This window comes from Asterias amurensis, chromosome 6 (genome assembly GCF_032118995.1).
Source record: "Asterias amurensis chromosome 6, ASM3211899v1".
In the NCBI taxonomy this organism is placed as follows: domain Eukaryota; kingdom Metazoa; phylum Echinodermata; class Asteroidea; order Forcipulatida; family Asteriidae; genus Asterias; species Asterias amurensis.
In genome coordinates, this window is record NC_092653.1 from 5071826 (window position 1) to 5083664 (window position 11839).

The window sequence follows — 11839 nt, forward strand, 5'->3', positions numbered from 1 at the left end:
TTTTCCTAAAAACTCTTTAAAAAAAAAGTCAGAAATGCCATCATTTTAAAGCATCTCTTAAAATTTGGATCCTCGTTTCAGACTTGTATGTTTTTTTAATCTCTAAAGCACTTTGGGGAACCGGCCGATTTCACAAAGAGCTGAGATTGATCTTAACTGCAAATCAATCGTAGTTGCTAAATAAAGTGTGATGTCACAATGCAAATCACTATGGTAATACTGACAATTTGTCTTATGATGAAATTTATTGATTTGTGAAATTGAGCCCTTGATTTTTGTCTAAGCACACCACTGAATAAATATTTCTTTTGGTTGATATAGAGAATGGTCAGAGCAGAAACACAGAGAGGTTAGCAGTAATCTTGAAGAGAAAGAGAAGACTCATCAAGCTCAGATTGAGATGTGGAAATCACACGCAGCGGAGCATAAAGAGAAAATAGCCGCACTCACTGATAATGTAAGTTTTGAGAGGTCAGCAATATCTTAGATAGCTGCTCCCATAAATCGCTCCTGCAAATTTTGCTTGGGAACCTGGCCACCCGTCTTTGTTTTCATCAAACGACATAACCACCGTTTTCTAGTAACACCAGGATTGCGCTGAACTCAAATTTATCTTTTGGAACTGTACAAGTTGTTTTTGTTGCTCATTTGCTTTTCTCTCGGTGTTATGTCTTGCGTATATTTTTGTTTTGTCTGCCCTGCACTGTACCATGGCCAACTTTGTTGACAATGATAAATGACCTGCCGTCAATTTCACAAAACTCTTCCTAACTTAAGACTAATCTTAGGACTTAGGACGAGTCCCAACCCTGCACTGTAGCATGCAGACCTTAAGATTAATCCTAAGTTAGGACGAGTTACTCGTCCTAATTCGAGATAAGACGAGTCCCAACTCTGTGTGAAATCGACGGCTGGACTTAAGTGTGCTTTCTTTATCCTCTGCCTATTGATATTTTGTATATATTGATTTGCTCAATAAAGATCGATTTACCACCACTAAAGTGGATCTATGTTCCGTGAATTATACTTCTTTGCCGAACTCCAATTGAAACCAGTTTTGATTTAAAGACACTGGACCACTTTGGTAACTGCCAAAGATCAGTCTTCTCACTGTGTGTATCTCAACATATGCACAAAATAACAAACCTGTGAAAGTTTGAGCTCATTTGGGCGTTGAAGTTGCGAGATAATAATGGCTAAAAAAAACACCCTTGTCACACGAAGTTGTGTGCTTTCGGAAGCTTGATTTCGGGACCTCAAAATCTAATTCTGAGGTCTCGAAATCAAATTAAATATTTTAGTGGAAAACTACATCTTTTTCGAAAATTACGTTACTTCAGAGGGAGCCGTTTCTCACAACGTTTTATACTATCAACAGCTCTCCATTGCTTGTTACCAAGTAAGTTTTTATGCTAACAATTATTTTGAGTAATTACCAATAGTGTCCACTGCCTTTAAGTTAAAGTTGTTTTTCCTTTGACAGATCAATGCCTTGGAGAAGCAGAGTGCCCTCCTTGAAGTCAACCTTAAAGATGTCCAGAAGAAATACAGCGAGGAACAAGAGGACAATGCTCAACTGGAGCAAGAGGTACACCCTTCTCATCACTCAATAATAACTATTGATCTCTACTGTATTGAAATTTATATTACTAATCGTGCCGCCGCAACTACTACAAAAATAGTCGCAACTTCCTGCTTTGGTGAACCAATTGTGTTCATCATCTTGCCAGATGTAACACCACTAACATGCATCTCAGAGCAGCCTCAACTACCAGCTTTCAAATACCTAAATGCAAAACTGAGCGCTATAGTAAATCCACGCTACCCTCATTAGCTAGAATATTGAAATAATTTTTGGGGCTGCTTGGTAAATTTTAAACTTTTTGTCTGTTTTTTATGTATGTCTATGCCATTTTTCTGCGTGTTCCTGCTAGTTAATGATTTTTTTCTTTAAATTTTTGTGTATTATGTATAGATTTTGCCTGTTTATTGTTAATTCCATTTTTATTAATTCTGTAAAAACTTTGTAAATTTGAATGTTGTCAACCTTTTGGTTGTTTTTATTCAGATTAAAATAAACCATTAATGATAATAATAATCACTATATAGAGTCAAGTAGTAAATTTCACTAGTCGCCCACGCTAAGTCACCATTGCTAATGTGTTTGATTATTTCCAGGTATCAGAGCTGGAGGGCCAGCTGCAGAAGAGCAAAGCAACGACCTTCAAGCTGACACAGAGCCTGGAGGAGGCCATAGAGAGAGGTGAACAACTGAAGGCAGAGGGACAGGATCTAGAAAACCAGATGGAGACAATGCAGGTAATATAGTAGACTGGTGCCCTGAAGGATAAGGACATGTATTGGGTTTACAGAACCAGCAATCACATTGGATACAAAGTAAATGTATTACAATACATATTATACAAATATTGACTGCTTCAAGTGCTATGATTAAAACTACGACTCCCGAGGTGATCCTCGGAGCGTTCTACTGATTGGGTTGGGGGTGGGTAAAAAGACGTCTGGGCACTGCGCGCCATGTAGTAGTCTTTACTATTGCATGGCAAACAACTATCACACGGTCGCCTGGTCTGTAGTAAAACTAAGACATATCATGTGAAGCGCTCTAAACCAATGAAAAGACAGAATGGTTGTTAGGGGTGTTATAAACATCCATATGATGGTGTATTGTATGTAAATGTGTACTTAGAATCCAACTGTGCAATGAATGCGAGATCAACGGTACATCCATACCACGCGAATGATGTTGGTTCAAGACCACCCTCTGGTGTACTTCACGAGTTTGGTCTTGTAAAACAAATTCTGGTCCATTCTGAGCTACAAGCCCTGTAGTCTTGTGGGTTATCTGCCAAAATTCAAGCCCTGGTACCAATTTTATACTCCTGGATGAAGAGAAGCAATTCAGGGATGAGATTGCTCAGACTTTTTGCTGAATTCAGAATGTTTATATCCGCCTGGTGAAGAAAATCAGACAATATTTGTTTCCACAAATTAAGAAATCCTGCTCATTGGTCTCTCTCTAGTGCTTTGGATACTGTTTCCAAAAGCTCCTTGGAATCTATAACCCAAGGGGTTACCAAATGGTAGAATTAGTATCATTTCAACATACTTTTGAATTTAAATCCAAGTTTCAAGACTTTTTTGTTAGTAATGACTCTCACCCCTGGCAATTATAGTTTAGTGATCATTTTTGGTATTATTCTCATGATTCCCTCAGGTGCAACACACCCATGAGAAGGTGAAACTTGACGGTACGCTGGCCCAGCAGACTAAACTGATCGACTTCCTTCAAGCCAAGACCGAAGCTCCACCCAAGAAGAAGAAGAAGAGGCTGTTTGGTAAATCGGCAAAAGAAAGCACGATGTCGTCCATCCCATCCATCCCGATGCAGGTAATAAGACTAACGCTTTCTGTAGAGGGTTTAAGTACCTTTGGTAGATTTATTGTTCGGCCGTGACATGAATCCTTACTCATTGTGAACAAAGATATGTATAATATACTTTACCTGTAGAAGTTACAGATTCATTAGTTATCAAGTTTTTGAAGAAAAAAAAAGGAAAATCACAGAGTGATGTTTTCAGGAGAGTTGCGTGCACCGGACCCGAGCTCTGGTGTTTTTGATTGGCAGAGTAGGTCTGGGCCCAATTTCATAGAGCTGCTTAAGCAAAAAAAAATTGCTGAACCCAAAAAAAAAACTTGCTTAGTTAAATCAGATTACCGGCTAAGACTCCACTCAATTGTTATGCTAAGTAAACAACAGCTAAATACCAGTCACAAGCAATGCATATGGCATGAAATTTTGGCCAGTAACATGTGTAAAATAAGCAAGCTATTTTTGTGCTTAATCAAATTTTTTGCTTAAGCAGCTTTATGAAATTGGCCCCAGATTGTGAAACTCGTGTCCTTAAAAGCACTAGTTAGTCATTGTTTGTGTGGTTGATCTTCCTCAGTACAAGGAGCTGCAGCAGGCCTTGGAGATGGAGAGAGTCAAGAAGAGAGATCTACAACAGCAACTGACTAAGACCAAGGCTGAGCTACAAGTTGCTAGGATGGAAGGTCAGTTTGCTTAGCATAATATGTGACCGTACACACAGAAAATGCACAGAAAGAATTAAATTAACTGAGACACTGCTGTAGAATTGCAAGGGTCGTGGGTTTGAATCCCACCCGAGTAACATGCCTGTGATTTTTTTTCACAGGACTCGGGATAGTACTGAATATACAGTATTAACACACATCGGTGTATGGGTAAAAAAAAAAAAAAAAGAATGAATATTCTTTATCCCTGATGCAAATTTAACATCTCTTATGTGATAACGTTGATTGAACAAATGTGTTTTAACCCGGATTTTGTTTCAGCCTGTTTGACATGGGTTCTTTCGTTTTTCAAAATGCAGTTTAAAAGAATCAACTGTTGAGGTACTCACTGCTAAAATATAAAATTCAAACTGCCTCTAGCTACCGGGCAATCTCGGTAGTCTAGTTGGTATTGCACTGCTCTTGAATTGCAAAGGTCGCATGTTCGAATCCCACCTCGGTAAATAAGCCTGTGATTTTTTTCACAGAGCTCGGGAATATAGGCTTACTGAGTATACAGTGCTAACAAACTAGAGTGTGAATTGGTAAAACCAAAATTAATAATCAATATCTTATTATTGATGATATTACAGTAAATACAAAGCCTCGGTCGGACTTCAAGACGCCCAGGCCCTCTTCCAATCCGGCCAATCCTCGTCTTCTATCAGCCATCGCCTTATCCCCAACCAACCAGCCCAGCCCCAGTCTCTTCACACCCATCCCCAATGCGAGGGCCAGCTCCAAACGCAAGACGGCCCAGAGCGGGAAGGATGCCAAACGCCCCAAGGAGCGCATGAAGCATAACATACCACACCGACTGGTCATGGGTCTTAATACCAGAGCCTCTAAGTGTGGTGTGTGTGTGGATACTATACACTTTGGACGACAGGCTGCCAAATGCCAGGGTACGTTTATTATTTGATTCCGTTCACCAAAGATGATCATGATGCCTAGAAGCTTCCAATGTTTAAAAAAAATGTGTGCATATCGTTCACAGTTGAAAATGAACTGATTTAGGCTGCAGTTTTGTATTCTTTTGCTTTTTATTTTTACTTGATGTTTTTTCACTATGAAGAGTGTAGATATTATGTAATTTTTTGTGTTTAATTTGTAACTAGTTCAAATTTGCAAAAAAATAGTTAATGGCCTGATGTTTTGACCTTAGCAGGCTCTTATTTAAAAAATTAATATTAGGCCATTACCTATTTTTTGGGTAAATATAAAACAAGGACATTAGGTTGACACATTTTTTATGATAACAAATCCTGTTAAACTTTAATTCTTTTTCATAGAATGTAACCAAGTGTGCCACCCTAAGTGTGCCCCGTCCATGCCCCATACCTGCGGCCTACCATCACAGTACGTCCAACACTTCAGTCATGCCATGCACAGTAAGACTGCATCACCGACGGTTGGCTGCCCCGTTACAGGAGACAGTGAGGCTGTCGCATTACAGAGCTGGATGAAGATTCCAAGGTTAATATTAGTTAATATCAATTATTAGTACCTTCCGGAGGTGCACAGAGGCTGCAAACCTGCTGAATTGTGTAAGACTAGGAGGTTCTGTGTTTTACTTTAATTTTATCAAAGGATGTTTAAATTTTCTTTTCAGAGTCGGCAAATCAGGATGGGACAAGAAATGGGTGGTCCTGGAAGGAACAAAGCTTTGTGTCTATGAAAAGGAAAACACAAATGGTAAGTGATAACAGTTGTACTGATTTGACGAGAATGTGGTATTTATTAGAAACAACACTGTGTTTATAATGAGCCCTTTGAAGGGCCCTTCCAGGCCCAAATTTATAGTCCTTCATGCCAAAATTAATAGCCCTTTACAGTCTAAATTAATAGCGCTGTTGTGGTGCCTTGTGCTTTTCATGAGGTGCCCTCTGCAAGATTTGAATACAAATTTACCCCATAGAAGTGCTTTTTACCGGAGGAAAATTGCCGTGCCCCTTAAAGGGCAAAGTTCAAGGCCTGTATGTTATGTTTTGAGAAGAAGTAGTATGAAATAAATGTTGACTTGAATGGATATTATTTGACACAGGTGGCGGCCAGACTGTCGATGAGTTTAACCTCTGTCCAACCGATGGCAGAGTCACAATCCACACTGGCATCACAGCTGCCGAGCTGGGAAACACCGCCTCCACGGACCTAGCGTACGTCCTTCGCATCGAGTCGCACCCTCACACCACCTGCTGGCCCGGCCGCTCCCTCTACCTCATGGCCGCCAGCTTCTCCGACAAGCAGCAGTGGATGATGACGTTGGAGTTTGTCATGAGCGAGGGCAGTGTGGGGGCAAAGGTCGCCAGGGATAAAGCGAGGCTCCTGGGGAATACCCTACTCAGTCTAGAAGGGGAGAACAAAGTGGATATCAACTGCACTGTGTTGCTGAGCGCAGAGGTGAGGTACTGGTTGAGTAGAATAGCGCCCTCTAGGAACCATGTTTGGTTTACATACCTGACTCTGAGTTATGTTAATTTTTAGTGAACGGTAAAGATAGATCTTCACTCTCTAATAAAGTCACACCGTTGTTCTGATAAAAGATACTGCCCCCTCCCATGTCAAACAAACTAAATTGCCTTTCTGCTCGTCTACGCAGTAGGGCCTACTTGACATGTTCACAAGCTAGGCACAATTTTGATGGATAGTGAAACGCTGTTCCTATTCCGTTGACATTTTTTATCAAAAAGTGTGTTTGAACAAATTCATCGAAATATATTTGACAAACAGTGTAAAGCATAGTTGTAGATCAATGCATTATACAAGCTTTTGTATAGCAAACTCCTTATGAGCAAACCCTGGTACTATTGTTCCACAAACATTTATTTAGAATTGTGTATACGTATTCGCCGACGTCTCTTACCATACTATTTAAAAGCTTGTCCCTAATCATGTGACATAGCAACTGTCTTGATAGTCTGAGGAATTCAAATTTAAGTAGTAACTTGTGATCAAGTATGTCATTGTACCAGACACTATTCAAATTTAACGCATGGCTTATATAATTCCGATCATGTGAGAGCCATTATTTTTAAATTTCTGAACTTTGATTATCCCTTGAATGCTATAGTTGATGCTGATTGGCTCCGAGGAAGGTCTGTTTGCCATGGCAACGACCAAGAAGGCGCAGCCTTTGTCGCAGCTGAGTGGAATTGAAAGCGTGTTCCAGATGAAGGTTATGGCTTCAATAGGCATTGCTGTCTTGACTGTGGGTAGGTTCTCATCATAACTAATAGACCCTTTCCATGAAATATGTAAATTGTGCGTTTGCACTAACACTGTTGGTGGGCAAAATTCGGTACATTCTTTTTGTTTTGGGCTGACGGTGGCATGTGGTGGCATGACGCAAACACATTTGTGCGTCTACATAGTGCACAACTATATCAATTACACAACTGTATCAACTACAGTTGTCTGAGAAACTTTTTAAAATCCGTTCAGCTGTGTAAATCACCCACACACCTTTGTTTACATATTCCTGAATGTCATTAGTAATGTAAAATAGAGCTAGCCTCCCAAGATGAAATGTATCCCTTTTTAAAAACAAAATTTCCTTTCAATTTTGTTTTCTAATTACTGACACCTGCCAGCCCTCTGAAAAGAAAATAACTTCAAGAAGATGTAAACATGTTTTAGATAAGTGTAAACAACGCATTTTCCTTTTTACTTTCATTAGCAGCTACTCTGTAGATGAGTAGTGTAGTAACTTCCCATGGGATAGACCAATGAGTCGATCAATGTGTCTGCTTATTTATATTGTGCAGGTTCTGAGCGTAGACTCTGCTATGCTGATCTGACCCACTTGAAGACCATGGCAAGCCAGGCTAGCGTCACTGAAGCTGTCATCAACTACACTCCAATTGAGAATATACAGGTAATTAGAAACATACAGATGATGCTAATCAGTGGCGTGTTGTGGTCGAGCGGTTACGAGCACCGGACTCGAGCTCTGGTGTTTCTGATCAGCAGAGTGTGGGTTCGAATCCTGGTCGTGGCACCTGTGTCCCTGAGCAAGATACTTTACCATACATTAAGCTGTAGGTCCCAGTAGGGTTCGTAATGGGCGTAAAAGAGCCCAGAACACTCATGATGGATGAGTACGGATTAACCTTGATGTTTCTGGTTCACAAAGCAAGCACCCTTGTTTACAGATTTCCTCAGGCTTGTGAGCTACAGTCATTAAGTACACTTGATGCATCATTGGCTTCAATACCAAAAATGTATGTTAATATTAATAATAATAATAATAGTACAAAAGTCAAAATGGTGTTTGCCAATCAATTTGTGAAGATAGAAGCAATGGGTTTGGAACCAATTTTGCAAGATGAGATTGGTTTATCTTAGCTACCAATGGTAAAACATCCATAAACTTCAGGTGAACATTGCTGAATGACTTATGTTATAATTTATTTTTTTACTCAGGAGTGCCACCTGTTTTCCTATGGGTTTGTGAATGGAGCAGCTTACATATGCGCAGCTACCCCTCATAAGATAACCATATTCACACACAGTAAGCAGAATGGAGTGACAAAGTTCACCCCACGTAAGGTAAGAAGGCCGAACTCCTCTAAGATGGATTGCGCAATCATGTTCATATAGTCACATTCTTGGTTACAATTTCCCAAACGTCTGTTTGCTAAAAAAAAAAAGTATGAAAACTCAATGAAGTGTTGAAAGAACATAAGCCCACTATTGCATGATGTTTTCCTAACTTTATTCTGACTTACGCTTTGTCTACCCTCATCAGAATACTCGGCAAAATCCATTTTTAAGCCCAGTTCATACTTTCTTCGAATGTGAAGTCCAAATGCCATAATTACTATAAAGAACAGTTGATTCATGACTGTACTCTTATTCACCAACAGGAGATCAACACGGCGGAGCCATGCAGTTGTTTGTTGTTTACATCCAACAGTCTGCTAGCAGGGACTGATCGTTTCTATCAGATTGATCTCGATCAATATCAAGTTGATGGTGAGCAAACTCTTGATCTTGATATTTTTTACTGCACAAATTGCCTCAGATGTGGCTGTTGACGTGCAGACTCGATCAGTTTAGTTTTTATTTGAATCAAATGCGGCTAATCATTCAGAATCCAGCGTTGTTAGAAGTTTTGCTATGGATAATAATAAGTAATTATTAAACTAGTAACTAGTTATAAGTAGCTGGTAACTATTAAACTGTATCATAGAGTTATATATAAGAACTAGAGAGCGCACTGGCCTATATACACGACCTGGCATGCGCGCAGGCGGCCATTTTCTAAGTTGACAAAACAGGCATTGCTTAGCGTGTGTTTTTGCGGCCGTCTTGTAAGTTGAAAAAACAGCCTTGCGTGGCGTTCAATAAACACAAACTCAATTGTGTGTTTCATATTCAACACACGTACAGAATGGCGCGCGTGTCTCCTTGCGGTCCCTTCGCGTTTGTGCAAGAAGCATCACCAGTGCGCCCTCTAGTTCTTATATATAACTGTATGAACTGTATCCACAAGTTTACCAGTTATAGTAACTTACTTTTCAGAAATCATTTTAAAACAAGTTAATCAGGAGGTCGCCGGTTCAAGGCCCGCTGTAGCAAATCTGTCTTGGTTCAATCCAAACTGATTTTAAAATGTGCCCAGTCAGTCCCTTTGTGGTTTACTGCTTGAGCGGGTATTGAAATGTTTGCATCTGATCCCTGTTGTGCTTTACAGAGTTCCTGGACTCCAGCGATACCTCGCTGGCCTTTGCCGTCTTTGGTGCTAGTAGAGTCAACAGTTTCCCGATCGCTGCAGTACAAGTTGCCCCCGATGGCTTCGACAGAGAATTTCTACTGTGTTTCCATGGTAAGTGTTTTCATCCATTGACACTTCTTTGTTGAGTGACTCGTTTTTTATTATTATAAACCAGATACTCTTTAAGTCATTAAGGCTAAGTCTTACGAGGCAAGTTTCAGGCAACTAATTATTCTTGGGGAATGTAATGCAATGTAAAATTACAGATGTGCTACCAGAGTGGTTCTGCATGCACTGCTGTTGGTTGCCTTCAAGTTGCCTGGTGTGACAAGGCCATTTGCCTATATGTATTATCTTATAAGAATTTGAAGAATTTTTAATTCTTGTCCTAGTGCAATTTCCCCCCCCCTATATTTTGTTATGGCTTTTGGATCCCTCCCCTCGTGTTTTCTGGTATGGTAATGCCTGCAGGCACAGCCGCTTGTAAATAAATGGGTCTTACACTTCAAACACAGAGACACCCTCGGGTGTTATATAGCCCTACGTACAAACCCCTAGGTTTTATGTTTAGCTTGTTTGACTGAAGCCATGCCAGGCACCTTTGTATAGACGCTTCAGATGAATTTTGTCCAAGTTTGTGTTTTCAGTCAAGACTCAGGAGTTTAAGGAAAATAAACAACAACAAATATTTTTAAAATAAAAAGACAAATAATAAACCCTGTGATCCCTGGCTACACGGCACTTTGCGGTTGAATGGCTTCTGACAGGCACCCCCCGAACAAAGGTATTGACTAAATAGGGAGACCGCCAACATAGGGCTAGATAGCTCAGTTGGTAGAGCGCCGGCGCGTTAAACCGGAGGTCGTTGGTTCAAATCCCGCTCTAGTCAATTTGTCTTTGTTCAACCCAAAATAAAAAAAAAAAAAAACTGTACAAAACTCATGGAACCTTTGATTTTGCAGAGTTTGGAGTGTTTGTGGACAGCAAGGGTCGTCGTACACGTGCCGAGGACATGAAGTGGTCTCGACTGCCGTTAGCGTTCATGTTCCGTGGGCCGTACCTCTACGTGACTCACTTCAATTCAATGGAGGTCTGCGAGATCAAACCACATGTTGAACAGGACAGGTAAGCAGAATTAAACTTAAGTTTTTTTTATTTTGGGCTGTCATATTGGTGTAGTGGACCCAACAGGCCAACAACAAAAGTGTTTCTCTGTAAGTAAGTTTTTTGGGGCTTAATTTTTCAGAGTAATTAACAAAGGTGTACCCTCCTTTTAAAGGAACATTACAAAATTGGTTTTTGCTAACAAAACAGTTGCTGGCAGTGTAAGCACTTCATGTAATCCACCATATACATAAACTGACAAATCTGTAGAAGTTTGAGACCAATTGGCCATCTTGGTAACGAAAAAAAGTATTTAAAAAAAACACCCAAAAAACGATTACACATTTTGCATGACATTGATTTTAAAAAAAGGAAGAAGAATAAAATGTTCACTGAGCGCTAAACTCCAAACGGGAAATCAGTTTTATTTATTCTCATCAATTAATATGACATTTTAGACAAAAATATTTCAAGAGATGTTTTCTACTATCATCATTAGAGCGTGTAAGTTTGATGTAAATCTGTGATCTTAGACAAGTTTTCTCTTATTAGTTCTGTAATGTTCCTTTTAGTCAAGTTTGTTATTTTGTGAAGTGAAATACCTGTATGAAGAAAAACTGATTTTGTTATTCCAATGTATTTGTTCTTACAGTCGTGGTGTACATACCTTCTTGGATCTACCCAGCCCACGTCTAGCAGGATACGGTATCACTCAAGGCACTGTGTATGTAGCTAGTACATCAGATGCTGGTATTGATCTAGTATGCCTGAAGGGTCATGCAACCACTGGTAGGCCTGACTCCAAGGAGCAAGATGTACCGGCCAAGTCCCTGAGGAAACGGCCCCAACCTGGAGGGAGTGTAGCCGCTAGAGGGTAAGCTACAATCATTACTACATTCTTGAGCTGTTGTTGAACAAATG

The 11839-nt window shown here is 40.0% G+C and overlaps 1 protein-coding gene across 1 annotated transcript in view; it reads left to right on the top strand.

Annotated features, from left to right (window-relative positions):
- The window catches only part of LOC139938246 (citron Rho-interacting kinase-like), a 40386-nt gene that overhangs the window by 25961 nt on the left and 2586 nt on the right, over nucleotides 1-11839 (top strand). Inside the window, exons 23-38 of the mRNA XM_071933655.1 lie at nucleotides 322-457; nucleotides 1484-1588; nucleotides 2179-2319; nucleotides 3239-3412; nucleotides 3972-4077; nucleotides 4692-5003; nucleotides 5391-5574; nucleotides 5711-5793; nucleotides 6143-6498; nucleotides 7169-7310; nucleotides 7863-7972; nucleotides 8521-8646; nucleotides 8964-9072; nucleotides 9794-9925; nucleotides 10777-10939; nucleotides 11571-11792. Of these exons, the coding sequence (XP_071789756.1) occupies nucleotides 322-457; nucleotides 1484-1588; nucleotides 2179-2319; nucleotides 3239-3412; nucleotides 3972-4077; nucleotides 4692-5003; nucleotides 5391-5574; nucleotides 5711-5793; nucleotides 6143-6498; nucleotides 7169-7310; nucleotides 7863-7972; nucleotides 8521-8646; nucleotides 8964-9072; nucleotides 9794-9925; nucleotides 10777-10939; nucleotides 11571-11792 (2601 nt within the window). The remainder of the gene's footprint in view (nucleotides 1-321; nucleotides 458-1483; nucleotides 1589-2178; nucleotides 2320-3238; nucleotides 3413-3971; nucleotides 4078-4691; nucleotides 5004-5390; nucleotides 5575-5710; nucleotides 5794-6142; nucleotides 6499-7168; nucleotides 7311-7862; nucleotides 7973-8520; nucleotides 8647-8963; nucleotides 9073-9793; nucleotides 9926-10776; nucleotides 10940-11570; nucleotides 11793-11839) is intronic.